The sequence below is a fragment of the Zygotorulaspora mrakii genome, chromosome 4 (assembly GCF_013402915.1).
Source record: "Zygotorulaspora mrakii chromosome 4, complete sequence".
In the NCBI taxonomy this organism is placed as follows: Eukaryota; Fungi; Ascomycota; class Saccharomycetes; order Saccharomycetales; family Saccharomycetaceae; genus Zygotorulaspora; species Zygotorulaspora mrakii.
This window is the reverse complement of record NC_050722.1, coordinates 412,786-439,833: the sequence shown is the minus strand read 5'-3', so window position 1 is coordinate 439,833 and position 27,048 is coordinate 412,786. Positions and strand designations below refer to the sequence as shown.

Sequence of the window (27,048 nt, the reverse complement as noted above, 5' to 3'; positions counted from 1 at the left end):
GTTAATACAAAACGGAAAGTATATCTGCTGACAGCATCTCTTTAGAAAGTATTAATCAGTAATTTTTTTGTCAATACTTTTGAGCGTTTCATTCTCGGAGGCATTTGCTTTTAATTTTGATAATTTTTCATTTAACTGATCAATTTCAAATCCTTTTTTTGGAGATCTGACAAGCTTTGAATTCTCAGAATTATTATTAGTTAAAACTGAGGGTTTTGGATGCGATTGTAATGGCATGGCTAGCCTTTGCCTACTTGTCGATATACTTGTACCACCACCATCGATAAGATTTGCTCCACTCGATATAGGGGGAGGAAATGGGACTGAAGTCAGAGAGGTAGGATGAATATCTCCTTTAGTTTCAGAAGTTTTGGAGGACTCGTTTCCCTCTTCAACCCTTGAGAGCGAGGAGGATCTGCTTGAACTTGATCTCTTTGGTAGCGAATCACTAGATGGACTGCTTGCACTCGGTGGAGCCGTAGGAACAACAGAATACCGTCTTTCTGCAAAGACCAATTCATTTTCTTTAACCTTCGTTGTATTCATTTCAGATTGAGGAACTTTGAAAAATCTGTCATTTACTTCGTCGTATTCCCAAAGAGCCCATGTAATTCCGTAAGGTTTTAATTCTAAGCAATAAACACAATGTAATGGTACATCAACATTGCAAATAATATCTTTATTCAAGTTCATAAAATATCCTAATAAAATTCTTGCAACGACTCTATGTGTAATTATCAAGACGTTATCCTGGATCCTTTCAATTTCCGTTATGACAGGTCTCAAACGATTTGTAACATCCATATATGATTCGCCACCAATTCCAGGATAGCGGTACCTTAATTTATCCTTTCTTCTTTCTTCAAATTCATCTGGAAATTCATCTTGAATTTCTGGATATGTCATACCCTCATAATCTCCTGCACTTAATTCATCAAGCATTCTCATTTGCTTGATTGGATATTCTTCTTCGTTGAAATATTTTGCTGTTTCTATCGATCTATTACGCATACTTGTCCAAACGAAAAACTCATTACACTGGTAGCCTTCATCATCGTCATTATTAAATTTAACTTTGTCATTTTTGTTTTTTTTATTATTGTCGGTATCATTATCATTACTATTTGTGTCCACACCACCATTTTGATGAATTTTATTGTGCTGCTTCTCACATTCATCTGCATAAAATTTTGCTCTTTGAAAATCCATAAATTTTGCTAGTGCACGAGCATAATTCTCACCGCGACGAGTCAAATTTGAATCACCTCCTAGTCTACCCAAAACATTGTCTTCACTCTCGCCATTTCTTGTTATCCAGATTTGTCTTTCCGTCAAATTGAAATTTAATAAATAATAAACTGTTTGTGAAGCCAAGAATCCTTGAATATTATATGCGATAACTTTTTTGCCAACATCTATCATTTTGATGAATTGAATATTCTCTTCATCTTCAATTGGCTCGTAGGCTTTCATATAATTCACCAGTCTTTCCTTAAAGTCTCTTAATGAAGATTCAGGGTCTTTACCTTTATAATCGGGGCCAAATAACTTCAACTGAATATTCTTCTCCACGACTGATTTATTTGAACACACGGATTCCAAAAAAAGGACTTTCAGATGTGCATTTCTCTTTCTTATAGTTTCTAACACCACTTTTCTTCGTTCATTTGTTGTATTTGTTGCATCGAAAATACCGACCGATCCCGGTCCCTCCAATAAGTAATCCAATAATTGATCTAGAGTATCCAGAGCCCATTTATCCCTTAATTTCGAATATTTGCTGTTCTTTGGGTCAAAAAAATTGGAATCTTGATCATTCAAACCGTGCTCTTTGGCAAATTGTCTTCTTGTATTACCAACATTGAAAACTTTACAGTAATACATTGAAAAGTTTAGATATCTTGACAGTTTATTAGTAATGAAGGATTTACCCGTAGCTGGTAAACCAACCATTACGATAACCAACTTGGATCCAGGATCTTCTCTAGAGATGGTACCGTCGGGTGAAGATTTCGATTTAGTCAAACCGGGAACATCGATGGTGGTAGGCCGTCTAGCAGGATGCTGAAATTTTGAAGGCGATATAGCACCTGTAGCCCCCATAGGTAGCACCGTAGATGTCGCGATATTTCCATTGCTAGCATTATTGTTTGTGGTTGGCACCATTGGTGCACTCAGGTTACCCCTCGTCGCTGTTGCTCCAGGACGTAACAAGGCACGGTGCATTTGCGCTAAATTCGTAGAACTAGCTTCCGGAGACGTCAGCGGTGTTGTGTCTGCTGAGCTTGATGGCGAATTCCACGTACTTGTGACTGGAGTATCACTCAACGGTCTCTTCTGGAACGTCGGTAGACTCGGCAGTCTAGAGGTTCTTTCTTCTCCCTCGTTGCCGTCATCCTCCCCGCCATCCTCGTCGTCCTCATCGTAGGCCTCCTCGTCGCCACCGCTGGTATCCTCATCCACTACTATTCTGACATGCTTCATCTGACCGCGACCGCTCTTGCGGTCCTCATTCGGGCCCGTCTCTGTCCTGTTTTCGGACTCAGACTGGCCTCCACTGTTCACATTCCCTCTTCCCAGTGGTTCCGTCGGTTCGCATTCCGAATCTGACGGAGAGGGCACTGCTGTATCAAATATATCATTTTTGAACATATCCCATCTACTTGCCTCTGTATACTGCAGCAACTCTTAGTAGCAGTAAATCCTCACCGTCTTCCAACACTACAGTCTTACAGTACCACAGCTTCCAATACTACTGCCTCCAATACTACAGCTTCCCAGCTTTCCCTACTCTTTTTATAAGTCTCCGGTAGAGTGAAAGCTATTCTTCCAGGAAATACCCGCCTTCATAGCCTTCCCCTCAAGAGTGCTTACTCTCCCCTACTTCTGCAGAGGACGACAATCCCACTCTTTGTTGAATCCGCAAGAGTGAGAACGGGTGTAACCCGGAATTACATGATTTTTTGCAAAATACTGGAGAAAGTTACCCGGCGTCGAATACTGCGATACCCGGACATACTCATACACGTTACCCGAGCAATGTGACTAGGCCATTACCCGGTGTGCATTCTCCATTACCCGGCGTTGACGTACAGGATGATATACTCGTATGATGTGAGGTTCTGTACATTTTCTTTCAGATTTTCGAAACAAGAAAGAATCCCAAAAAGGAGTCCCCTGAAAAGGAAGCCACGCCGAGCGTGCAAAGTGAGGCTCCGAATACAGTTAAAGCTCGAAAATGTGTCAACACAATACGTAAACAGGAAAGTGAAAATCGGGAAGGAATCGCTAAGAAAGCCCCAAAGATAGAAGTTTCTGACACTTTTATGTTAGTTACTGCAAAAGGCCACTATCCCGGCAAGACTATCGTAGGGCAAGTGAACCTTGAAAACTATATACCAAAGACCAAAAGCTGAAGGCTGGAACAGGAAGGGATCAAAGTATCGGTTTTCAGTTTGTCATTGTAATCAGCGCGCCCATAGTCATGTCGTTCCTGCAAAATTTGTATGTGTGAAAGTTTGCTCGATCTTTCGTAATCCAATTTGCGTTATTGCTCATTGTTGCTAACTAGTATAGTACAGTCATCTAAGTCCGGGCCAAACCATAAGGTCGACCAGGGGTTTCAAATGGAACACGAATGCCACGGATCTGCAAGGCTCGCCAAAAAAGGAAGAGCCCAAGCTTTTCGCCAATCTTCAACCAAATACCGTAACGAACGAAATATGGGCTACACCTTCAAAGACTAAGCCAGCCAGGAATGATGTCGATTTCGATCTATTGCCAGCATTGCAGCAGCAGCAAACAATGAGGGAGAATGGCGGGCCTGTAGTGACCGATTTTAACTACACGCCCTCGCATCAGAAACAGTTTTTACAGCCCGCGGTGGGTACCACTGTGAGTTCGCATCAAGATTTGAAGCAAATTGTGGAAATGACTTTGGGATCTGAAGGTGTGCTCAATCAGGCCGTCAAACTTCCCCGTGGTGAAGATGAAAACGAATGGTGTGCAGTGCATTGTGTCGATTTTTACAATCAAATCAACATGCTTTATGGAACGATAACAGAATTTTGCTCACCACAAAGTTGTCCAAGAATGATTGCAACAAATGAATACGAATATCTTTGGTGTTTTCAGAAGGGGCAGGTCCCAGTTGCTGTTTCAGCCCCCAAATATGTTGAATGTTTGATGAGATGGTGTCAGGATCAATTTGACGACGAAAGCATTTTCCCTGCAAAACTGTCTGGCCAGTTTCCCCCAAAATTTATCTCCAAATACGTGGTTCAAATGCTAAGAAGACTATTTAGAGTCTACGCTCATATCTACTGTCATCATTTTAATGAAATCTTAGAACTGAATCTACAAACGGTTCTGAACACAAGTTTCAGACATTTCTGTCTCTTTTCGCAGGAATTTGAGTTACTGAGACCGGCAGATTTCGGCCCACTGCTTGAATTAGTCATGGAACTGAGAGACAGGTAACACTACGGTTTATATGTGTTTACTATGTATTGTATATTATAATTTTCTTTCATTCACCCAAGAAACAACAGGAAGATCAAGATCATTAAGCAAATTTGGAATAATGACTTGAACGCGCACTAATTAAGCAGGAACTACCATCGCCCTGCTATTGTGAAAATCAAGTATATAGGAGTTAGCCTTTTCAAAGTCTAATACATACTCAGAGCGCCATATCGACCGATGATTGTAACTACTTTGGCAATCAGCCTTGTTCTTTTAAGTGAACATATGAATGAAATATAGCAAAGCAGGAAGAACATTTGGATCAATACTTGCAACATATCCTGTAGGAGCAGCCATCATGAGAAACGCTTTTATGCTCCTTGATAATGCATGTCTAAATCAGAGACACCTATCAGGCCTATCGTTCTCATCCTGCCAATAAAACGGGTTTTCATGGAAGAAATGGATTCCATTAAGTTGAAGACATTTTGCGAATCGTTATGGGTCGTGCTTTAGCTAGTTACAACTTATCTACGACAAAGGCATTAATATGATAATCAAAAAGTACAACGAAAACTCTGCGTTGAAATTCCAGATGGTCGCTTGTAATTTATCAAAAGACTTTTCAGTGGAAGCAAGAACATTTAATTGGTATTCATGTGTGCACCTGAACATGTTTGAGTTCAACTCATAATCAAAATTCTCTGTTTTTGAAATACATCAACTATCGATATTTCCAAGGCAAATCATCGCGCAGTGAGCGAGAAGGAAGGTTTTTGAACATTAGATTACAAATCTCCATGTGAACGTATCTCAGAACTGATTTGGCGTAGAGATAGCAGGAAATGACAGCACTTTACACTATTGCTCAGGCACTCTTTATCTTTGCAATAATCCTTTTTGCTTTAAGTCGAACAGATCTTTCCGCCTTGACTTTGGAACCACCTCCAAAATATAGGGTAAGAATCAATGATTGCATGAAAAAGATAGAGTCGAACCCAACGAAGAATGTTCAATTGAACTTTGGTGCTTGGAAAAATGGTGCCGTTAGGAGGAATATGATTTTGGCAAGTTCAAGGCCTTGTGAGTATACAAACGGTCGTGGTAAAAATAACAGAATTTCCATTGGACAATCAGATAAACTTAACAGACAAGAGTTCATAAACAATTTGGTCCCACAATTTAGAAAACAGAAAAGGATTCTCTTTGGGTTTTTTCATCCTTATTGTAACGCTGGTGGTGGTGGAGAGAAAGTGCTTTGGAAAGCTATTGAATCGACTCTATCAAAAAATGATGACAACATTGCGCTGGTTTACACAGGTGACTTAGATGCCAGTGTTGATGTGATTTTACAAAATGTTCGCAACCGTTTTGATTACAATTTGGACAAGGACCGTATTGTTTTCATATACTTGAGTAAGAGGAGATTCGTAGACAGCAAAATGTGGCCACATTTAACCCTTTTAGGGCAAGCGGTTGGGTCCATTTTACTAACTTTAGAGGCAATTTTAAAATGCCCGCCTGATGTCTGGTGTGACACCATGGGATATCCTTTTGGATATCCAATTGTGAATTTTTTTACCAAGATCCCAATCGTCACATATACTCATTATCCTGTTATCTCTTCTGATATGTTAAATAAGTTGAAGAATACTAATTCTCATAATCTGAGAACTTTTCTGAAGTACTGCTATTGGAAAGCGTTCATGCTTGCTTACAAATTTGTCGGTTCATTTGTTACCATTGCAATAACCAATTCAACTTGGACCTGTAACCACATCAAGCAAATATGGTCATCCTCTGAACCAAGAATAATTTATCCGCCATGTTCAACGGAAAAGCTAATTGTTAATGATTCAAAGTGGAATAGAAAGAACCAGGCCGTAGTGATTGCACAATTTAGACCCGAAAAGAGACATGAATTGATAATAAAGTCCTTTGCACAGTATTTGGCGGCAACGGAAGATGTATCGGAATCTCCTACTCTTATCTTGATAGGATCTACTAGATCTCAGGAAGATAAAGACTACGTCGCATATTTAAATAAACTGGCTACAGGAGAATTCAAAATTCCAACGAGTTTAATCGAATTCCATACGGATTGTCCCTACTCCGCCATCCAAAAGTATTTGAAAGAATCTTCTTATGGTATTAATGCTATGTGGAATGAACACTTTGGCATTGCTGTCGTTGAATATATAGCTTCAGGGCTAATACCAATGGTCCACGCTTCTGCTGGACCGTTGCTTGATATTGTAGTACCTTGGGACACTACAAGGAAAGAGCAGGCCAAGCATAATACAACAGAAACAAGGACGGGCTTTTTTTTCAGAGATAAAACTGACCCAGATTTCAAAGACGTTTCGGACAGTAACAAATATCCTGATTTAAGCGAATTATTTGTAACGGTGACCAATTTAACAGATGAAGAGAAGTTTTCATTATCTAAGCGTGGTAGAGAATGTGTCTTGTTCAAGTTTTCAGATATGAAGTTCAATCAAGATTGGACAGAGGTTCTGATACAATTGGAAAGTTTTGTTAGACAAGTGAACGAGAGTAAAAAGAATCTTTGAATAGTAATACTTTTACACATTTGCATATATATCATAAAAAAAAAAAGTTTATATATACACACACTTTTAGACAGCGATGTCTTTGCAACAGTGATACTGCTGCTGTTATAATATTGTTACCTTACTTCTTTCGTTGGACGTTCAGGGGCGTCAACATAAATATTCGGTATAGCGTCCAATTGAATATCATTTGTGTCCGGAATTGATGAAGTCGTATTAGTATTTGTTTGATCGTCCAATCTGGGCGTTGAAGTTGGGAAGTTATTAGCGCTCGCAATTTCCACATGTGGACGAGTTGGCGTATTTGTAACTGACGTTTGTGCAGAACTTGACTTTGGCTTTGGCCTACCGTCAGGTTGCAAATTCAATTTCTCCGTAACAAATTTAGTCTTTTCTTGAATATTACTTGTAGAGGTCAAAATTTTCAAATCTTCAAACCACGACATCATTGTCTCATAATTATCAGCCCTAAAAACCCAATTATGACCACGATGGATTATACCATTTTGTTTAGCATGTACAACAAATCTATCATCAGCAGATCCCTTCTTCGAATGCTCAGTTACAGTACATTCACTTAATGATAATGACATAACTGGGATCATGTCCTTCTTCCTATCAGCTGTTTTGAACTCATGCAGAAAACTTGGTGTTAGGACATAAAAACCTTTTGAATATGACTTCAAGAATTTTGATCTCCTTTCCAGTACGCCTGACTTAATTTCATGAATTAAAGGATTGTATTGGTGTTTGTAAACGATTTCCTTCATTTTTCTCATTGGCAGATTTGGAACGATGAAATTCGGATCTCTTAAAATGAAGTTTTCCCATTCAAATTGAGGATCTTTATTGAAGAATCCATTATCCAATTTAGATATCAAGATGTCGAACACAAGTTGCGATTCTTCACCAAGCAAACGCGCATACAACGTCAAAGCATTCTGAATTTCCATAACAACAACTCGTTCTAATTCTGCTCCAGAATTTTCCAAATTGTCAAAAGCTTCATGGACAAAATTCTCTTCCGTCAGCTGCTTTCTTATCTGTTTATCTAAGATAATCTTTGTTAAATAGGGGTCTTGTTTTGCTGTTCCAAAAGTCGCTTCCTCGATAGATTCTAGAAAATGCTTCATATCCTGCTTTGTTTGTTGCAATTCCCTACCACAATTATTTTTGAAATCAGATTGTAGAGACTTGATTTCTTTCATCTTGACCAGCAAGTCACGTCTTAGATCTTCTAGACGCGGAATAACGTCATTTGTTAATTCTTTCGATGCACGAGAGGCATGTGATGCCAAAGAGCCATGGTATTGGTTTAAAATGGTTGGTAGATCCTGAATAGATCCATTTCCCAATGGAAGGAAGAACTTCTGCGATGCTTTTTCCTCTGAAGTTGTCGGCTGATGCTGGTTTTCGATAACGAAAAAAGGAAACTGAATTGCATGAGTTAGTCTCAGCTGCTGTCTTACAATTTCATCCTGAATAGAAGCGGTCTCTGTGAGGTATATTATTATTGATTTGATGATATTCCTCCATGCAGAAAATCTATTGGCCAGAATCTCTGTTGGTTGTGCTGAGGTAGGCATTAGAACAACTAAAGGTGACCTTGGGTCATGTTGATTAATCAATGAGTTTCTTTGCCGATGAGCAGAGGTACGCGCTCTTGAGATGTTTGAAGTACTAGTCAAAGAATTTCTTCCCTGCAAAGGTCTGCCAGAAGTATTTGTTGTCATAGTGCTGTAACCGACGGGTGCGGAAGACTGCATCTGTGAAGGAAATCCCTGAGATTGTACTTGAGATTGCATCTGAGGATGCCCCTGCGAGCTGCCCTGCGGTATTACTTGCTGGAAACCTTGTTGCAGGCCCGGTGATCCATTTATCTGCTGAGGAGACTGCAACTGAACGGATTGAACTCTACGATAAGTAGACCCGCTATCTGAACGAATCTGCTGCCCCGTTAAGGTATTTTGAGCTGTTGTCTCCGACGTCAACCCTTCCAAAGGGTACGGAGCCGGCTGCTGAAATTGCGGTTGGGAACTACCAGAAATACTTCCAGGGGCAAAACCGTTAGTTGAAGGTGGCACTTCATTGGATGTTAAACTTTTAGTATGGTTCTGTAGGTTTTGTAACTGCTGTAAGTTATTCTGTTTCTGAGATAACATGCCACTGACATTCGAAGTCATCGTATTATGCTTTGACATGATACCTCGATTCTAAAACGTGCCCACCACCTCTGTGCTAGGTCGAAAGTCTCTTAAGCAAACTTTGAAGCAACGGAGGTAACGATTCGGTGACTATACGGATTATAAACTTAACGTGCTTCAACCGTTAAAAGCTACAGTGGTAAATAACTCGTCCTATATCTCCCTATACCTGGCAATGACTCTCAATACCGTACACTTCCGAAAAGTAGTAGTGTTCTTTTGCTATCCTTTGCGCCCTTGCTGAGTTTCAAAGAAGGTATCTCTCGAAATTTTTATCACCACGCATAGAACGCCCTGCAGCTTGAGGACTAAAATTTCTATGAAAATGTCAAAAAAAAGAGCCCACTTTGCTCTACTGAAGTTTCTCAAATTAGTCAACAAGGATACCAGTTTGTCTCAGAAGCGACTGCTAATGAGCTTTACTGTCTAAACTATCCAGGCCCCAGGTTCCCGGGGCTTGGAGCTCCTAGGGATCCAATCCCATTGGTAAATGCACAGAACAATGCTTACCTTCCAGAGCCGGGTGACTATTTTGATAAGCCAGCCATTCAAATTAATGGGGCAGCGTTATAAGCAGCAGGGAAGATGAGGGTCATGAACGCTGATACCCAATTACAACACTGATCAGGTAGTTGGATGAGTATCAGAAGCATATGGTTAACGAAGCGGGAGAGCGTGAGACCTATTAGACGGGGTTGGAGCAAATGGCATGTAGGATTGACACAAAAGCAGAAACGGAAGCCATCACAGGATAGGATAAGCAGAAGTCTGCAACATCTGAAGGATCTGCCCGTATCTTCTGTAGTATTTTTGTGCTTCCTTACTGTTCTAGCGTTTGGCGCGATTATGGCCTCAGTGTTCATAGTGCACGATCTGCTGGGACTTGTTTCTGTGTTACTGAAATGGCAGCTCGTTTTGGGCTCGCTGTTTTCCGGCCAAGGGACACTTCCGATAACAAAGCTATACTCGTACTCATGTGTCATTGTTCAAATGTTCAAACGTGTTTCGTATTAGTTTCTGTTAGTTGGTATTTCTGTTGATTATGTCGTTTAGCCGCCAGTCGTTTCCCGCGCGCCATGTTTGTAGCAGTTACAAACAGGAACTACAACAAGTGTTCTTAACCAACGGCCAATGTTTTCAACCAGGAAATGCAGCTTTTTAATGGTACACCGGGACTCTGCACGTTAAAGATGTTTGTTGTATTTCTTGAGCTTCATGAGGTTGCGTTTTAAGTAACAACTCAGTGCCATATTGGAGCTATTTCTACGCCATCTGACGCAAAAATGATGTTGTACGCCAGTGTGTTCCATTTTCCACTGCTCTTTCTCAGTAAACTGCACCTTTTGTGGACTGTCAAGACAACAATGGATCAATGTATCAATGTATCAATGTATCGTGTCTGTATGTCCTCCTACTGATTGCCCAAGTTGATATAATTGTTTTGTTGCATGAAAAGCCGTGATCAAAGCTCGTAAGTGACTGATTCATCAGATTATACAGTGCAATTGAAGTATTGTTTGCATTCACGTATCCATACCTCCCCTTAACATGCTTCGCGGCAGCCATCTGTGAGTCTGAAGCACCTACATGGCAACCATCCCAACAATACGAGAGTGCTTTCGGTTCAACTCGCTGTTTGTTGCAAATATATAAATGCTGGTTGTCCATCTGAAAAGAGGCTACTCGGTTGGCACATAGCCTGAAAACAACCATCCCACACAGCCCAAGATATCCCTCGACTTCACATGCTATTGTTTCCAGCTGCTCTGCATGGAAAGTTAAACAGCTCATGCGTTCTGATGCTTTAGGCTCTCAGGCTGCCGAGCCCAAGAGGCAATGGAGTTGCCCTCGAAACTGCAATATCTACGCAATATCTAGCAGTTGCAAATCATATTCACGGTATCCGGCATTGTTGCATCATCTGGCTATGCTGTTACGTGAGACTTTTACGAAAGATACAAGAATAGCTCCACTAAATAAGCGATGGCAAGTAGTGCCGTTTGGGTCATCCGAGGCTGGACAGCGCCTTAGGCGAGTCAGCTTGCGCTAACGCCGCTGAACGCCAGACGACCATCCAGCTATGAGTTGGAAACTTTCTAACTCGCTACTGAGATTCAAGTTTCCCAACGTCCCGTAGCTCTGTATATTCTTTTATATTATAGCTATAAGCTGAAAGGGCGAAGAATGCCGTTTTTCAGCAGAGCCCCGCCCGAAAAACAAATTTTTTGGACACCTTTCGTGTGCATAGATCGCGTTAATGCCACGAACTGGTACAATGGCGTAAACAAGTAAACATAACATATGAGAGAGCATGATCGAAAATATACAACAACTTTAGATCTCCCGCACTGAAACAGGCCGAAAATGAACCAACTAGGTACGCTAGCAGTATGTAGTCGCACTTCGTCCCGTCGTCCAGCAGCACCAAGCTGCGTGGTAGCCCCAGTGATCGCAATGGCAATGATGAAAGCGAACGTATTTTTACTAACTTGAGTGCTTGCAGCAAGTGTCCCGTTTCACCGAGAACCTGTCCATGGACAAGATCAAGAGCGAGTTCAACAACATACAAAGCAGATTGTCCTCGATTCGTCCTCCACAGGAGTTTTTCAATGTCAAGAACGTCTCCAAGCCGCAGAATTTCGCTGACTTGCAGTCTCGCGTTTCATACAACTTGAAGTACTACTCGACCAACTACGCTGCCATCATCGCGTTGCTGAGTATCTACACTTTGTTGACCAAGCCGCTGCTGCTCTTCGTCATCGTCTTTGTGTTTCTCAGTCTCGCTGGTATCAACAAGTTGAACGGCCAAGACCTAGTCACCCCCTTCGGCACACTCAAGACCAACCAGCTCTACACAGCCGTCATGTTTGTAGCCATCCCGCTAGGGTTCTTGGCATCGCCCATTTCGACCTTGCTGTGGTTGATCGGTGCCTCTGCCGTTACTGTATTCGGCCACGCCTCCTTTATGGAAAAGCCAATCGAGACCGTGTTCGAAGAAGAGACGGTATAACTCGCCAGTACAGCTGGCCCGCTATTTTCCTGTCTACTGAGGGCACTATATATTCAGCAGTACCCGCTTTACATAGAATACAAATTTTACAAGAAACATTTTTTTACCGTCATTTCTTACAATTGCTGTCGTCCTTGTTTGGGCATGCCATGCCAAATATCGTTGTCGGGAATTGCTGGCTGTGTTATTTCGTGAGTAATTTTCATTAAAATCGCACAAAACGGTTCCTTAGTACTAGTTTGGAATATTTCCCGAAGGGGCACATCTTCGATCTAAATTGCACTTGTAGGCTTCGGAATATTCGTTCTATGCAAAATTTGGAAGGATGCTCCCGGTCAAGCAATATATATTTATTTTTGAGCCCAGGTTTTTTAGTTCAAGAAGTTGTGACTCTGGAGCAGATGCGTAGGGTGGGTTGAAAGATCTAAACAACAACTGTGCTAGCAGAATTACGGAGCTGTGGAAGTTCGGTTTGAGGTGGAAGATAAGGTGGAACAAATGGACAAGAGTTTCGTTTTCTTTCCTTTTTTTATTTTTTTCTAGATGAACACGCCAAACAACTCAAACTCGCCAATGGATGACGAGCAGCAGCAGCAACCCAAGTCGCTGATGGAGGTCTTGTTCGGGACGAAGCTGAAGGACAGCGACATAAGCGAGAGAGCGATTGAGAGGGCTCTGGACTACAAAGTTGAGCAGGAGAGGACGAAGCAGCAGTACTACAGACTGGAGAATATAAACAGGTCGATCGAGCTGTTCAAACTGGCGAGGGACCTGGGCGTTCCCTCGCAGGAGATAAGCAGGCTGTTTAGTGCAGAGTCCTCTCACGTACCTGCGGTACCTGCGGTAGCGAAGAGCGGTGCTGGGACGAATCCGACGCCTTCGGCTCCTCCACTGTCGCGAAATGCGACTAAAAATGGCCGATCTAGCTCACTAGAGTCAGGATCTGGAGGCGCAGACTCTCTGAGCAGACAGCCCCTCAGCTATAGGTTCCCTCCTGCCGGGAGTAATCTGCTACCGAGACCTGTATCACTGACTAACAGCTCCAGGGAGCTTTCGAGCTGGAGAACTAATTCACCTGCAAGGATTGGCGCGTCAGCCGTTGCAGCTTTGAACGACTCTATCGTAATAAAAGAAGAAGACAATCATACAGCGGAGTCGCCGTTTTCTAGGAAATCAACGTACCACAATCGCAACCTTTCGCTGCCCATTACAAAGTTATATAATGCTACGATACCTTCCGGAATGACTTCAATATTAAGTTTCAACAAGGAAGATGCGGAAAATAGTAGTACTCAATCGACCATACCCACTACAGCGTCCACATCTAACCCACAAGCTTTGACGTTCAGCAGTTCTCACACTACCACAACGTCAAACAACAAAAGCCACGCACCTAGCAATGGTAATACTAACGCTACGACGCTACGGAAACCTTCCGGCGTAGCCAAGAAACATAGAAGAACAAGATCTGCTTCCTCATTTGGTGTGATAGATTTGAATGTTATAGATGAGGCGAAACAGCGAGATATGCAAGGAAGATCAAGTCACGAAAAACATCACGAATACGATGAAAAAACATGCAGTGAAAGTAGCAGTAGAAATGAAAGTCCTGTGCGCAAAGCCTCCGATTCTACCGATATCAAAGCTCTTAATCCCGTTGCAAAGTTGTTGAACAATTCTTAAAGGAAAAATGCAATATATAAATATTTCACGATTGTTGATCAGACGCCAACTGAGACTCTTGGTATTGAATTTCTGCCAAAATTTCCATTTCTTTTATTGTCATGTTTTCCCAAATTGGTTCCCCCGTTTCAGGATTGAAATCTGACATGCATTCAAAGCCGATGTCTTCTTTGGTTAGTAGATCAATCTCCTTCTTCGTTTCTATCGCGAGACTTTTAATGACGGTTTCATTTCCCTGCGATATGAACCACGAGCATAGGTCATCCAATAACATTTTATTATAGACGTAATAGACGTCATGATACCTAAACACTTCATGAATATTCAGCAAACACTTAATGACCAACCTTTTACCACCACGAAGAAGGTAGTATACAAAAGTCCATGCCTTCAAAGACAACTCATAGTTCCTATGAAGTGGATAACTTAATGATCTTCTAATACCTGTCACAATGGCAGCTTTTATTATTGAATGATATTTGATTGCATCGTCAGTTAAAAGTTGTTGATCCAAAGATGATATTTGTGGTGTTAGCTTTCCGATCGTCCACGGTATCTCTGGATTTTGGGTACCCTCAGTTTCTAAGAGAGTGAAAACGTGTGCAAAAAGTAAGCTCAAAATAGTAATGTACAATCTTTTGGCATCACTAACTAAATATTCTTTACGCGGTATATTTTCATGCATTTGATTTTGCTCCTTTTCTGTAAATTCAACTGGCATAGCTTTATCATCTTCATTACTCTTTTTATACCATTTTAAGTACTCCTTAACCACAGGTGGTGTGTATTTTAATATCTCCTGTATTCCATTGATTTCTAGATCTTCTGGTGATTCGTGTTTAAAAATCATATATTCAGAGACGTAGTATTCAGGATCAAACTTCAAGTTTTCTTTCTGTAGTCGCTCTTCAACGCGATCGTTGGCTGAGGTATGTTCCGGATCATTTAATTCATTAATGTCGTTCCCATTTGATACTGATACTTGTATTATACTATTATATTGATTTTCAAATCCATACTTTATAGCTAACAAACCATCTGCGACATCATGTGGCGTCTGCTCGATTTCCCAATTGAATGCTTCTCCCACTGATTGAATATTCTCAACCTCCAAAGTTTTAGGTGTAACGTCAATTTCCTGAATAAGTGGCCCAGTGGCCTCTTTTTTGTTCTCGTCAATTGTATCAGCACCAATCAAATCGCCTTGGCGTGCCAGCAATTTCGTGGGCACATCTAAATCTTCGAAGAACTTACCCTTCTCCTCCTTCGGTAGTTGAATTTTGATGGTTTCATTGCCTGCTTGATACTTTGCGGTCGATCTTTCATCATCAACAATGTTATATGGGAATCTTAACCTCAGATAGTAGGGAGACAAGTGAAAAACGAACACATTGTCGTTCACTACCATTTCAAGACCGGCAGCATTGAAACGTATACTGGATATTATAACAGTCACAAACACAAATTCATCATCCTGAGTTACTTCAAACTTGGGTGTCAACATCTTTGGTCGTTTTGGTTTTATTTCATCAACATTCTCTGTAAGATGCTCATCGATTTTTTAACTTACGGACAGGACGGACCTTCTAAAATTGAAAAATTTGTTATGGCTATTAAAAAAATATACTCAAGTTTCTTGTAGCCGATGAAGACCTGTGCGTTTACACAGACTGCACAACTAGGATGGCCGAAGTGACTAAAACTGCCAGGAGAAGATTCGTTGGCATCAAAAAAGATGATTATTCTAACTCTTCCTCAGGTAATGACAAATCTGCGGTAGTTCATAGACCAAGAACCAGAATCAATGCTACGAGAGCTATCAATCATATACCAGATGAAATTTTAAATGACAAGGAGCTCAATGAAAGTGTTAAATTATTACCGCCAAACTATAACTTCGAGGTGCACAAGACCATTTGGAATATCAAAAAGCACTCTGCGAAACGAGTAGCGCTACAAATGCCGGAAGGTCTTCTGATGTACTCTTTGGTTATAAGTGACATATTGGAGCAGTTTTGTAATTGTGAAACTGTTGTAATGGGGGATGTTTCCTATGGTGCATGTTGCATTGATGATTATACAGCGCGTGCATTAGATTGTGATTTTTTGGTACATTACGCACACTCCTGTTTAGTGCCTATAGATATCACTTCAATTAAAGTGCTCTATGTGTTCGTAACCATAAATATTAATGAAGACCATATAATAAAGACTTTACAAAGGAATTTTGCTAAGGGTGAACGCTTAGCAACTTTTGGAACCATTCAATTCAACCCAGCCATCCATAGCATAAAAGATAAACTACTCAATGACGATGGCCATATGTTATACATCATTCCTCCGCAAACTAGACCTTTGTCGAAGGGTGAGGTTTTGGGTTGTACATCTCAAAGATTGGATAAGAAACAAACAGATGCTATGGTATATATTGGGGATGGAAGATTTCATTTAGAATCGTCAATGATCCACAATCCTGAAATTCCGGCTTTCAGATACGATCCTTACAGTAGAAAGTTCACTCGCGAATACTATGACCAAAAGAGACTTGTAGAACTCAGATCTGAAGCGATCAATGCAGCACGACATGGAAAGACTTTTGGATTAATCCTAGGTGCTCTCGGTAGACAAGGAAATTTGGCAACTTTAGAAAAGCTAGAGAACTCATTAAAAGATTCCGGTAAAAAAGTCGTTAAAATAATATTAAGCGAAATTTTTCCTCAGAAACTCGCAATGTTTGATGATATTGATGTTTTTGTCCAAGTTGCGTGCCCTCGATTGTCTATTGACTGGGGTTACGCATTCAGCAAACCCTTATTGACCCCATACGAAGCCAATGTTTTGCTACAAAAAGATGTAATGTTCACCGATAAATATTATCCGATGGATTATTACGAAAGCAAAGGATATGGAAGAGGTCAAAATCCTGTTCATGAAGGTCAAATCAATACATAATACAAAATTAAGCTGTTCATAAAAATTGGGATAAAAGCTATTTTTACATAATCAATTTAGCCCTATCAATGTTTTGAATTCTTCCTCGGTAAAGTTTAGGATGCTGGTTATTTTTTCCTTTCTATCAGGGTAGAGATGCATCAAAATCCTTCTGAAATTAATGTAAAATTTAAAGAGATTCTCAAAGCAGGTCTCTGAGATTTCATCAGCGATAGAAGGAGAAGTTAATCTGAATAATAAATTCTCCTGCAGGTCCGTAAGCGCTTGGGGAAGATAATCAGTTAGCTTAGCATGTACCTTATTCATTATTGTATCAAGTTCCATTAATGCGTTGTCAGAAAGCGATAAGTACATGTCATAATCCAATTCATCCTGGATAGAGCTTATAGGAAAGATCATATTCAATAAGTTGTAATAAAGCTCTAATCCGCTATTTTCGAAAAGAAGCTTGTTTTGAAGCTCCAGCATGCGATTAATAAATTGCTGTAATTTATCCGTGATTTTTTGGTAAATTGCTGATGTTTCCTCGTTTTGCGCGAATATAGTTGTAGAAAACGGTTGCAACCTAGATTTTATCAGATCGAAACAGTTGATTTGCATAGTAAGTAATGAAGATCTAACTTCTTCATTTTTTCTTGCTGTAGGAAATTCATTTTGTATCATTTTTGAAAGTTTGTTTTGAATTGGATCCTCCACAGCCTTTTTAAGAAATGATGCACTGGCAAGCGCATCATTCTCATTGGAGTCAGAATCTTTACCCCTTTCATATGCTTCAAAAAATTCTACCAGTCTACTGATATAGTCAGCGAGCCATTCAGGAGGCATGGTATCGTTGTTTTCATTACCTATAGCCGATATACCATCGATAATTTTTGTAAACGAGTTTGTAATTTTCTCCTTAGAAAGGACTTCAAGCATTTTAAGACTCGAGATGATTGAACTTTGAGCATTTATTCCTTTTCTCTCAAACATAATCTGGTACAACTTCAAGAGCCTCACAATTTCGAGGTTGGTAACAGGGTTCTCCTCAAATCTGACAATCTGCTCTATTCTAATTCTACAAGAATTTGAAAGGGATTGAACAATTTGATTTAAAAGCTTTACATCGAGAGAATCCAAATATTCTTCGTTTTGTAATTTTGTTGTTTCCGATCCAGCTTCCAACTGTGTGACTTGGAACTGAAACAATGATTTCACAAAATCGGCTTCATTGGCAATTGAGGAATGAACACTTGCTAAAACATCACCAATATAGCGTAATGGGTCATGCGCTGAAATTGCTATGGGTAAAGAATCTTTAGGGTCGTAGTCAAATACAGACAGGAACTCATCCAAAACGATCTTTGATCTAACAGTGGTGACTTTTTTCAAGAACTCGTTGAAATACTCCAAATCATTTGTCAAATAAATAAGACCCTTTCGGAAAACATTTAATTTTTTTGTATTCACTTCAAGAGTCTTTTCACCATAATAATTAGAACTAGACTCGTAGTGATAGATAAAGTCAACTAAGTAGTTGTATACCTTGTTGTTGATAGATTTCAAAGTGTTGTTGAGCTTGTTTATCAAGGAGGTACCCGCCTTAGCATCAGGAAGGGATAACAAATAGGTTGCGTGCTTTTTTATAGACAATACTTTGTCAGCGACTCTAAAAAATTCCAAATCGACAGTTCCGTTAAAAATAACGTCGTCCTCAACTTGCGTCAAAGAGAAAAGTTTCTGCAAAGATACTAACAAACTTTTCTTCAGGCGTAAAGAACTCAAGTTTGTATGCAAAGAAGTTAACTCATTCATGACACTAGCTTCGTCCTCGTCAACCGATTCGTTGTCTTTGAGAATATCATCGCCAGCAACTCTTATAGTTTCGACAGAGCTCGAAAAACGCTTGATCCTTCTCACTATAGGCCTAAATTCCTCCAGTACAATAAGATGCTCCTTCAAAAGCTCATTTTCGATGTCACTCCGAAGACTTCTCCTTGCTAATGTCCCGATGTAGCCTGAATCTATTAGCTTTTCTGTATCAAAAGGCAACTGGTCTTCATTTTCTTCCAAAAAGTCTAGAGATTTTCTCAATTGAGTTCGACTCTTATAATTAGTCAAAATATAATCAGTCAAGACGTTCGAGAGTTTTCTAGATAAAACCATATTGGCTGCATCTGTAGTCTTAGAACTCTTGCCTGAAAGAAAATCAGAAATACCAGAACTAGGCAAAGCAGCTTTTGTTGGTTCATTGAATTGAGGTACAGTATCCACAGGTTGCTCTTTTTTGCTTGTTTTTGGTTCATTAAGATTCAATGATTCTATCGACAAATTGGCATATACCGCCATTTTGTCATATAAGCTTGACTTCTTACCATTTTCATCTGCAGTCCCATTATTCAGAAAGTAAGGCAACTTGAATTCGTCTTGTTGAGTCTTAGATTCTTCTCGAAATGACGATATGTTGAGGGTTGACGAGGGTTCGGGTAAAGAGTTAGTTGCATCTTCCCCGCTTGACTGATCTATTACAGCAAAGGACTCGTAATCAATGAAATCCATTCCAGCTAGACATTAGCGTTTAATATTATAATGCATAGTTTGTATCTTGGTTTTATGCAGAAGTTGACATATCAGGCACTATTTTGCACGATGTCTCTGCTTGTTCAAAAAACCAGACCATCCCCATTCAAACCGGTAACAATCGATGTTGCAATTAGACAAACTAGCTTAGAGTAAGCTTCTATGGCCAAGTTGGTAAGGCGCCACACTAGTAATGTGGAGATCATCAGTTCGACTCTGGTTGGAAGCATTTTTTGAAAAAAACATTCTTTTTGAACGCCGGGATAAGGTAAATTGTTTAGAAGTTGTCGTCCAGACTATTATCAAAAAGAAGAGGTTCTGACGCTTTTGCGTCATCATATATATGTCGTAAGACATGGAAAGAATAAAATTACAAACTACGTAATAGTTAACGTAGATAAATTCAATGCTCTTCTTATTTCAGCGACTTTCGCTGAATGGTCCTTGGTTTGTAGCAGGGTATTTAACACTTTCATTTCGTTGCGAATTCTGAACCTTCGAATAATCATTATTCGTTTTCGGTAGCCAGTATTCTGCACTTCTTTCTGTAGAGTATATATTATTCCACGCTGAGTAATCGTGGGTTGGAGCATACGACGCTTGATTCGATTTTGGTGCAAAATAATCATTTGAAAAATTCTCCATTATTGGCGATTGCTTTTGATTCGAAAGATACACATTACCAGGATATGAGTATCTATGTCCATTCGTGGTATAAAAAGTTGCAAGATGCGACAGCGTTTGTACAGTGGGTTCGGAAAAAACCTGCTGGTGAGGCGTAAATGTCGAACCATTTATGGAAACGTTATGTGGTGTTTGATATTGGTATTGACTTTGGTTATAGTTATAGCTATCATTCACAGGGACCGGCAATATTTGCTGGGAAAGAGTATCCATAATAGTACTTATTGGGGGCAAGTTTTCATTCGAGCACTTCCTCATCATGAAATGGCTCGATTCAGGGCCCCAAGACATGGTACTATTTCTTCTCGAAAACGAAGGAGAAGGTGATTTGTTCACAAAATGTTTCACTTCCGGAACCGCCACATAATTAGGTAGTAATTTTTTTCTTGCAGCTGCATAGTCATTCTTTTTTTTTCTCTTTTGGGTGGGCATAAAAGCATATTGATTAATGGGTGACATGACAGAAGAATTCACGTCCATCCAGGGATTTGGTGACAGGTAAGATGTTTGATTAATTGTAGTCAAATTACTGCCAACTTGCTTATGAATATTATTAAACATGGTCTCACATTCTTCGGGAAACTGCTCGCCAAATATCGGCACTAAAAGGTACCGTATGGGGAAACAAAATCTGGCACATAGTAGTTTGGCAATTTCCAAAGGTAGCCAGGTGCCTTGAATCTTAATATAACCACCTCTAATTCTCTTTATTATATCTGTTATAGATAAATCTTCAACTTCATTTCTTCCAAGACCTTTCTCATCGATTAGATAGTCTTTGTACATTTCTAACATTTGACTCTTCAGATCTCTAACAAGATTGTTCCAATGCAAGTCTGTATACGCAGTTGAGAATGAACCTGCATTGCCTGAACCACCTGCGCTGACAGGGTGACCTGCACTACCAGAGCTGTCACCCGACTGCGACTGAGGTGGAAGCTGGGTCTGCGCTAGGGGCTGGGATTGAGCTGAAAATGGAGGATGAGTCTGAGATTGCCCGTTCGAGTTGCTAGACGGCGGAGTGGCAAAGTTAGTCTCGTTGGCCAGCGATGAACGTCTCCTTCTTCTGTCTGAAAAGCCAGTACTCGAAGTTGGCGACGTCACATCCTTTGGGTTTTCGTACAGCGCATAGTCAATGATCATACCCAAACTTCTCAGGCACGAATCCTGCAAGGAATGATCATGCTCCTCTTGTCCCGTTCGCGGCACATGAATCAGCCCACGCATAACATCCTGGTACAGTCTCCATATACCTGTAAGGAAGACATAACCAGAATCTCTGGTCCAAAGAATGCAGTTGTTCGGATTGATTAATTTATCGTTATTATGCAAATTATGGTCCAATTTACGCATTTTGAACTGCTGGTTCTTCGTCAGTGTCGCAGACACATCCTCCGGGTCCACCACATGAACATCCTCGTTCGAAGCATCGCCATCCTTTATGACTACCACCTTCAGCACCTGCTGCGGATATCGGTCCAGCTGCAGGTTTTTTCTTCGAGTCGCGGAAAGCTTCTCGAACTCTGTAGCAGCCGTCTCCTTCGACGTCAACACGTCCGGCAATTGATACTCAAAGCAATTGAGAACACTCTGTTTAGCCTGGTGCCGCACCGTCTCCTCCGAGACCTTGAGCGGATTCGCAAACGACTCCGCTATATTAGACTTGTACGTAGCTATTTTTGTCTTGTAATGGCCCTCGCCCTCGTCGCTCCCCAAACTTCCAAAATACAACCTCTGGTAATCATCGAGCGGGCTGTCCGAAAGAACCACCTCATCGAGATTCACATGATGCACTGGGAATCGCGGCGTTCCGTTGTCCTGAACCAACGCCATCCTCCAAACAGCGCCTTGATTGTTGGTAGCAAAAAAATGATATCAAGAAATGTGGCAAAAAATTCACTCAAAACTCACTTCACCAATATCCTCCCTTCAAGTTTATATACAATACAATAAAACTTTGCAAGTCCAGAGCATCCCTTAGTTAGAAAAGTGGCCTTTAAACTTTCGTTCTCACCATCCCTTGAAACCCGCATTGTAAAAGAAAAAACTTTGAAAAGAAAAGTAGACCAGACGGAAGAGCTTGTATTGGGCTTTTCTTATTGAGAACATTATATGATTTCATAAGATAGGAAAGCGACGATTGTGGAATGTGTGAATGAGGAATAAATATGCGCTACTACTAATCCGTGCACAAGTCAATACAATTTTATGCAATGAAAATCCTAAGCTCTCTCAAACATTTCTTGCATGTTGTTAATTACCGTTGTCCACGAAAGGATTCCTCCCTTTCTGTCCCCTTATTTTATCAGCAAAGGTTTAAGTAGCAAGTCTGCACATCATCTGTCGAGTCTGCTGTTCGAATTAAGACTTAATATGCGCAACATCTTATTTCAAGGTATGGAATGAAGCTGCTGCAGGCTTCCGTGCCTCGCTGGGAGAACAAAACAGGTAAATGCATGAACAGGTAAATGCATGAACCGCGTTGTATCTAACAAAACAAGGTGATTATCGTTTTAGTCGATTTGTCCGGCGCTGTGGTGCATACAGAAACATCTCTGTATGCCGGCGCACGGTGTCAAGTGCAGGACTAATTCCTGGAGGGACTTGAGGCTCTCTCTCATAGATCACTAGTAGTAATACTCTCAGAGAATTTTTTTGCAACTGAAGCGTGAGAATAACGGTGAGTTTTTGCTGGTCCACCTGGACTGTTTCGTGTTGTTTTCGTTGAATGATATACATGTAGCTACCCGTTGAATATATAAATATCTATAAGACCGTGCTTACGTCTTCGGACAGTGGCTTGCCTTGACGTGCAGATATTGTTCCGAGGCACCGCTGCGGGCTTCTTTTCGTTTTTTCCGCTTTCCTGCAATCCCCTGGGACAAAAGGGGACGCCCTTTTCAGTTGCTGGTTACCTTTTCGAGAAGACCAGAGTCGACGTTGTACAGTAAACCGTAAACTGCAAGTATACCTTCCTGGACGGCTTCCTGGACTGTTTCGTTTTCCATTACTCTGTTGAATTGCCTTGCGACGTTGCATTGGGATAGATATTTGCTCTGCGAGGTCAAATCTGTGTATCGCTTCAGCGACGACTTGTTCTCATGGTACAGGTCGTCGATGTCCTGCAGATACTCGTGCAGGTGCTCGCATTTGTTCTCGCGCAGCGGTTCGCGCTGGTGCGTTAGACACGTCTTGATACCACCACAGTCGGTGTGCCCGCAGATAACGACTTTGTTTACCTTCAAACACCTGATTGCGAATTCCAGCGTTGCCTTGAACGACAGGTCCTTGTGAGAGCATATGTTTGCGACGGTTTTCCAGGTGAACACCTCGCCCGGCAGCACCCCTAGACACGTCTCGTTGTAGCGCGAGTCCGAGCAGCCAATGAAAAGTGTGTGTGGCTGCTGGCCTTTGCCGTTGAACTCCGGGAAAAGACTTGGGTGTACGTGGTTCATCTGCTGCGCCCAGAGTTTGTTCGCCTGCAGCAAGTCATCTAGCTTGGAGTCATGTGACAGGGTGAATGGGGAGTCGCTGATCATAGTTGTTGTGTGGGAAGTGAGTCGGGTTGGGCTGGGTTCTTGGTGTTGTGAGCAGCCAAACACTAGCTCCCTCTGCGACCCAGATTCCCACCATCTTTATATATATATATATATACATACATATACCCATGTGCTTCTTGCAGGTGAAGGATTTTCACTAAGTCGTCACGTCGTTGACTAGGTATCGGTGACATGTGTACTGATTAAGATTTTCAACGCTTTTTCGTAACTATTTCGTCACTACCTGAGTTACGACATGTTGCGTAGCCATTGTTTTTTTTCAACCGTTTGTAACGGGATGCAGAAGGACGTATGTCGTGAGACGCGATGCCACAAAACAGCTTTCTGCCCCTCCGTCGGCCCTCTGTCTGCCCCCATGCCCCTCGCTTTGCTCCTCGTTCCGCCTGGCGTAGTCTGTATGACAACGGGATCATCGAGGTATCGCCGGAGAGCTCGTTCGAGTTTCGTGAAATGCATGTGCGGGCGTCACGCCTGACGGCTCTTGACGTCACCATGACTGAGGGTTACGCATATTCTGTCATGGCTGAGTAGAAAAAACGATCGCATACGATCATCATTCGTTTCCACCATAATGCGTGACGACACTGGTACTGAATACGTCAACATATATCTTTGACTACAGGTGCAATAAACTTTCTATTGGAAATGCTTGAAGTGTCATGATGATTTACATTCCGGAAGCGGTCATGACTTGTGGTGGAAACTGTGAAGGAGTCATCGCTGCTTGGCGTCAATCGAGGTGTGTAACATGCATTGATCGGTGAATGGCCTTCCACTGTTTTAGCCGCCGAGAAAGCTGAGTTCAACAGGACTTGTACACTGCTTTTGGCCTGCGCCGTGCACAACGAGAGCCACTGTGCAGCAATAAAAAAACGACACTGGTTGATAGCTCCCAGCAGGGCGGCAGCAGGGTGAGATATCGGTTCACACGCTTCTGGCCACCCACCAGAGATTCCGATCAGCGCAGAGCAGCATGGATCAGTATGCCGTAGAAGTGATGGACTAGCATCTTACGCTTCTGATAGTGGGAGCCACGACCGTATTGATAGCGCAGCTACAGTAGCTGTGCTTGTGCACGAGCAGCGATAAGGGAGAGCCATGGGGTGTCCCTTAAACGGCTCGAAGATCACCCTTGCGGACCATGTTCTTTCCTTCAGGTGAGATGCACCGAAAGCAGCTTTTTGCATTTTGTTCAGGGGAGCCGGGAGCGGAAAGCAAGTGCGGCGGCGTTCGATGCCACAAAAGGACAAATGTAAGAAGGATTTCAGGACCTGTGGAACAATCGTCTACAGTCTCTAGCTGATTAGCGTTATGGCACCTACAGGTACAGTCTTTGTGTAAATATAATTACGATCGATCAGTGGGGACTGTAAATTTGAATTTTGTCGCGACTATATATTTCAAAGAAACGCTTATCGCCTCCTTGGCCTCTTCTAGGTTTTTTATCAGGTAAAACTGTAGAGAAGGTCTTCGAAGATGGGATTTGAAAAAGCTAAAGGATGCAATAAATTCAGGAACTTCACGGTTGTACTGACGGTAGTTTTCTTGGCACTAGTCACTCTCCTCAAATCAAAAGATCACTATTCGGTTACCGGAGACCCCCTTGTGGGGCATAGCCACCGCAATGACGTGGATGGCGCCAATAGGAGTGGGAACAATATTACGATAGTCGATTTTTTCAAACCGTACGATCCAGCTTATCCCACCTCCGCACCCACGTCTAGATTTTTCAAAAAAATCAATTTGAGACCGCTATCGCCTTACAGTATTCCAAGAGTCAATTTCACCGTGTGGATTGATGAGCAATATGATATTTCGTTCGAGAGGTTGTTGTTGAATATCGGGGACCAAAATCTAGCAAACTATGACTCGCTGAGAGGCAATAATGTGTTGGAAGGCGTTATTATAGCGTCGCCATCGCAAAATGAACCTAATTATTTTTTCCAATGGATTAGGGATTCTGCGATTGCGATGAATACAATTGTGTTCAATTTATTTTCACTGGATGCAGAAAGTGCAGAAAGTGCAGGTTTAAATGTAACTCTCGCAGGCACAGTTTTGAAATATCTGAAAAATTCATACGAGTTGCAAAGATTAGAGAATCCATCCGGCAGCGGAGTCGATAGCGATCTCCTAAAGGGACTGGGCGAACCCAAATGGAATGTAGACAATAGACCATTTTTAGATGCGTGGGGGCGTCCACAGAATGACGGGCCGTCTTTGAGAACGTTAACGTCATTCCATTTTCTAAGGGAACTACAAAAAAACTCGGTTTCACTGGAAGACGTTATTGCGCAGTACGAATCACACTTTCAACATGAATTGGATTTACCTTTTGAAAATGAAAGAGAATTATATGAAAATATAATATTTTGGGATCTACAATTTGTGGTGAAAAATTGGAAAGACAATACTTTTGATCTCTGGGAAGAAATTCAAGGACAACATTTCTTTACTTCTATTGTTCAAATATCTTCTATCAAAGTTGCAATAGCTTTTTTAAAAGATCATGAGAAGGATTGGTCAGATTTGCAAGAATTTGTGAACGATTTGGAGACCTGTTATGATGAGTTAACTAGCTTTATTTTTGAGGAATCTGGATTCCTAAATCCAAACAAAAATTTTATAGTCGAAACGCCATCAATGTTACATTCGAGATCGGGATTAGATATAGCAGTTATAATTGGATCCATATTAACACATAACTATGAACTGAGCAACAGTTCGAATTCAATTCCATTTGATGTTGACGATTCAGGAGTTTTGAATACGTTGTATTCAATGGTTCGGTCAATGGAAATTATTTACCCCATCAATCATCAACGTGCAAAACTAAAAACTGGTGTAGCACTGGGCAGATATCCGGAAGATATCTATGACGGTGTCAAGACATCCGAAGGTAATCCATGGTTTTTATCAACTGCATATGCATCTGAATTATTATATAGACTGATTTTGAGAAACTATCAGTTTGGTGATGATTTAATTATATCGTTAGATAATTGGGAATCAGAATTTTGGACTCTAATTTTTGAAGGGTTCGATGATTATGTTGCCGAAGACAACCTCAACTATAACGGAAATTCAAACGGAAACAAAAACACCTATCAGCTGGTTATACCATTTAATTCCCCGGCCTTCAATCAAACAATGTTATCAATTTTCGATCTTGCTGAGTCGTTTTTGGACAAAATTAGAGAGCATGTCAGTGATGATGGGAATATGAGCGAGCAATTTAACAAATATACAGGATATCTACAAGGAGCTGAGAATTTAAGTTGGTCATACGGTGCATTTTGGACGAGTTGTAACGTCAGGTCTAAAGTTCTTGAGCTTTTACAATAAATCAGATCGTTTTT

The 27,048-nt window shown here is 41.1% G+C and overlaps 13 protein-coding genes and 1 non-coding gene across 14 annotated transcripts; 8 read left to right on the top strand and 6 right to left on the bottom strand.

Annotated features, from left to right (window-relative positions):
- Positions 1 to 51: 51 nt before the first annotated feature.
- Positions 52 to 2,652, bottom strand: PFK26 (6-phosphofructo-2-kinase; the record flags this gene model as incomplete). The annotated part of the gene is made up of 1 exon (XM_037288351.1): positions 52 to 2,652. One exon carries the CDS (start codon positions 2,650 to 2,652, stop codon positions 52 to 54), a length of 2,601 nt encoding a protein of 866 aa, XP_037144246.1.
- Positions 2,653 to 3,804: 1,152 nt separating this feature from the next.
- Positions 3,805 to 4,479, top strand: MOB1 (Mob1p; the record flags this gene model as incomplete). Its single annotated transcript, XM_037288350.1, has 1 exon — positions 3,805 to 4,479. The coding sequence occupies one exon, from the start codon at positions 3,805 to 3,807 to the stop codon at positions 4,477 to 4,479; it is 675 nt and encodes a 224-aa protein (XP_037144245.1).
- Positions 4,480 to 5,309: 830 nt separating this feature from the next.
- Positions 5,310 to 7,037, top strand: ALG11 (alpha-1,2-mannosyltransferase ALG11; the record flags this gene model as incomplete). Its single annotated transcript, XM_037288349.1, has 1 exon — positions 5,310 to 7,037. The coding sequence occupies one exon, from the start codon at positions 5,310 to 5,312 to the stop codon at positions 7,035 to 7,037; it is 1,728 nt and encodes a 575-aa protein (XP_037144244.1).
- A 116-nt stretch (positions 7,038 to 7,153) lies between these two features.
- HG535_0D02230 (uncharacterized protein) lies at positions 7,154 to 9,238 on the bottom strand (the record flags this gene model as incomplete). Its single annotated transcript, XM_037288348.1, has 1 exon — positions 7,154 to 9,238. The coding sequence occupies one exon, from the start codon at positions 9,236 to 9,238 to the stop codon at positions 7,154 to 7,156; it is 2,085 nt and encodes a 694-aa protein (XP_037144243.1).
- Positions 9,239 to 11,605: 2,367 nt separating this feature from the next.
- YIP3 (Yip3p) lies at positions 11,606 to 12,251 on the top strand (the record flags this gene model as incomplete). The annotated part of the gene is made up of 2 exons (XM_037288347.1): positions 11,606 to 11,629; positions 11,745 to 12,251. 2 exons carry the CDS (start codon positions 11,606 to 11,608, stop codon positions 12,249 to 12,251), a joined length of 531 nt encoding a protein of 176 aa, XP_037144242.1.
- A 543-nt stretch (positions 12,252 to 12,794) lies between these two features.
- Positions 12,795 to 13,934, top strand: BOP3 (Bop3p; the record flags this gene model as incomplete). The annotated part of the gene is made up of 1 exon (XM_037288346.1): positions 12,795 to 13,934. One exon carries the CDS (start codon positions 12,795 to 12,797, stop codon positions 13,932 to 13,934), a length of 1,140 nt encoding a protein of 379 aa, XP_037144241.1.
- A 25-nt stretch (positions 13,935 to 13,959) lies between these two features.
- SHQ1 (Hsp90 cochaperone SHQ1) lies at positions 13,960 to 15,438 on the bottom strand (the record flags this gene model as incomplete). The annotated part of the gene is made up of 1 exon (XM_037288345.1): positions 13,960 to 15,438. One exon carries the CDS (start codon positions 15,436 to 15,438, stop codon positions 13,960 to 13,962), a length of 1,479 nt encoding a protein of 492 aa, XP_037144240.1.
- Positions 15,439 to 15,617: 179 nt separating this feature from the next.
- On the top strand, positions 15,618 to 16,886 carry DPH1 (2-(3-amino-3-carboxypropyl)histidine synthase; the record flags this gene model as incomplete). Its single annotated transcript, XM_037288344.1, has 1 exon — positions 15,618 to 16,886. One exon carries the CDS (start codon positions 15,618 to 15,620, stop codon positions 16,884 to 16,886), a length of 1,269 nt encoding a protein of 422 aa, XP_037144239.1.
- A 51-nt stretch (positions 16,887 to 16,937) lies between these two features.
- COG6 (Golgi transport complex subunit COG6) lies at positions 16,938 to 19,424 on the bottom strand (the record flags this gene model as incomplete). Its single annotated transcript, XM_037288343.1, has 1 exon — positions 16,938 to 19,424. One exon carries the CDS (start codon positions 19,422 to 19,424, stop codon positions 16,938 to 16,940), a length of 2,487 nt encoding a protein of 828 aa, XP_037144238.1.
- A 177-nt stretch (positions 19,425 to 19,601) lies between these two features.
- On the top strand, positions 19,602 to 19,674 carry HG535_0Dtrna4T. The gene has a single exon. It is a non-coding gene; the product is annotated as a tRNA-Thr (tRNA).
- A 191-nt stretch (positions 19,675 to 19,865) lies between these two features.
- Positions 19,866 to 21,356, bottom strand: XBP1 (Xbp1p; the record flags this gene model as incomplete). The annotated part of the gene is made up of 2 exons (XM_037288342.1): positions 19,866 to 20,989; positions 21,275 to 21,356. 2 exons carry the CDS (start codon positions 21,354 to 21,356, stop codon positions 19,866 to 19,868), a joined length of 1,206 nt encoding a protein of 401 aa, XP_037144237.1.
- A 99-nt stretch (positions 21,357 to 21,455) lies between these two features.
- On the top strand, positions 21,456 to 22,082 carry HG535_0D02160 (uncharacterized protein; the record flags this gene model as incomplete). Its single annotated transcript, XM_037288341.1, has 1 exon — positions 21,456 to 22,082. The coding sequence occupies one exon, from the start codon at positions 21,456 to 21,458 to the stop codon at positions 22,080 to 22,082; it is 627 nt and encodes a 208-aa protein (XP_037144236.1).
- A 947-nt stretch (positions 22,083 to 23,029) lies between these two features.
- On the bottom strand, positions 23,030 to 23,668 carry NCE103 (carbonate dehydratase NCE103; the record flags this gene model as incomplete). Its single annotated transcript, XM_037288340.1, has 1 exon — positions 23,030 to 23,668. One exon carries the CDS (start codon positions 23,666 to 23,668, stop codon positions 23,030 to 23,032), a length of 639 nt encoding a protein of 212 aa, XP_037144235.1.
- A 1,497-nt stretch (positions 23,669 to 25,165) lies between these two features.
- On the top strand, positions 25,166 to 27,034 carry SGA1 (glucan 1,4-alpha-glucosidase; the record flags this gene model as incomplete). The annotated part of the gene is made up of 1 exon (XM_037288339.1): positions 25,166 to 27,034. The coding sequence occupies one exon, from the start codon at positions 25,166 to 25,168 to the stop codon at positions 27,032 to 27,034; it is 1,869 nt and encodes a 622-aa protein (XP_037144234.1).
- Positions 27,035 to 27,048: the final 14 nt, after the last annotated feature.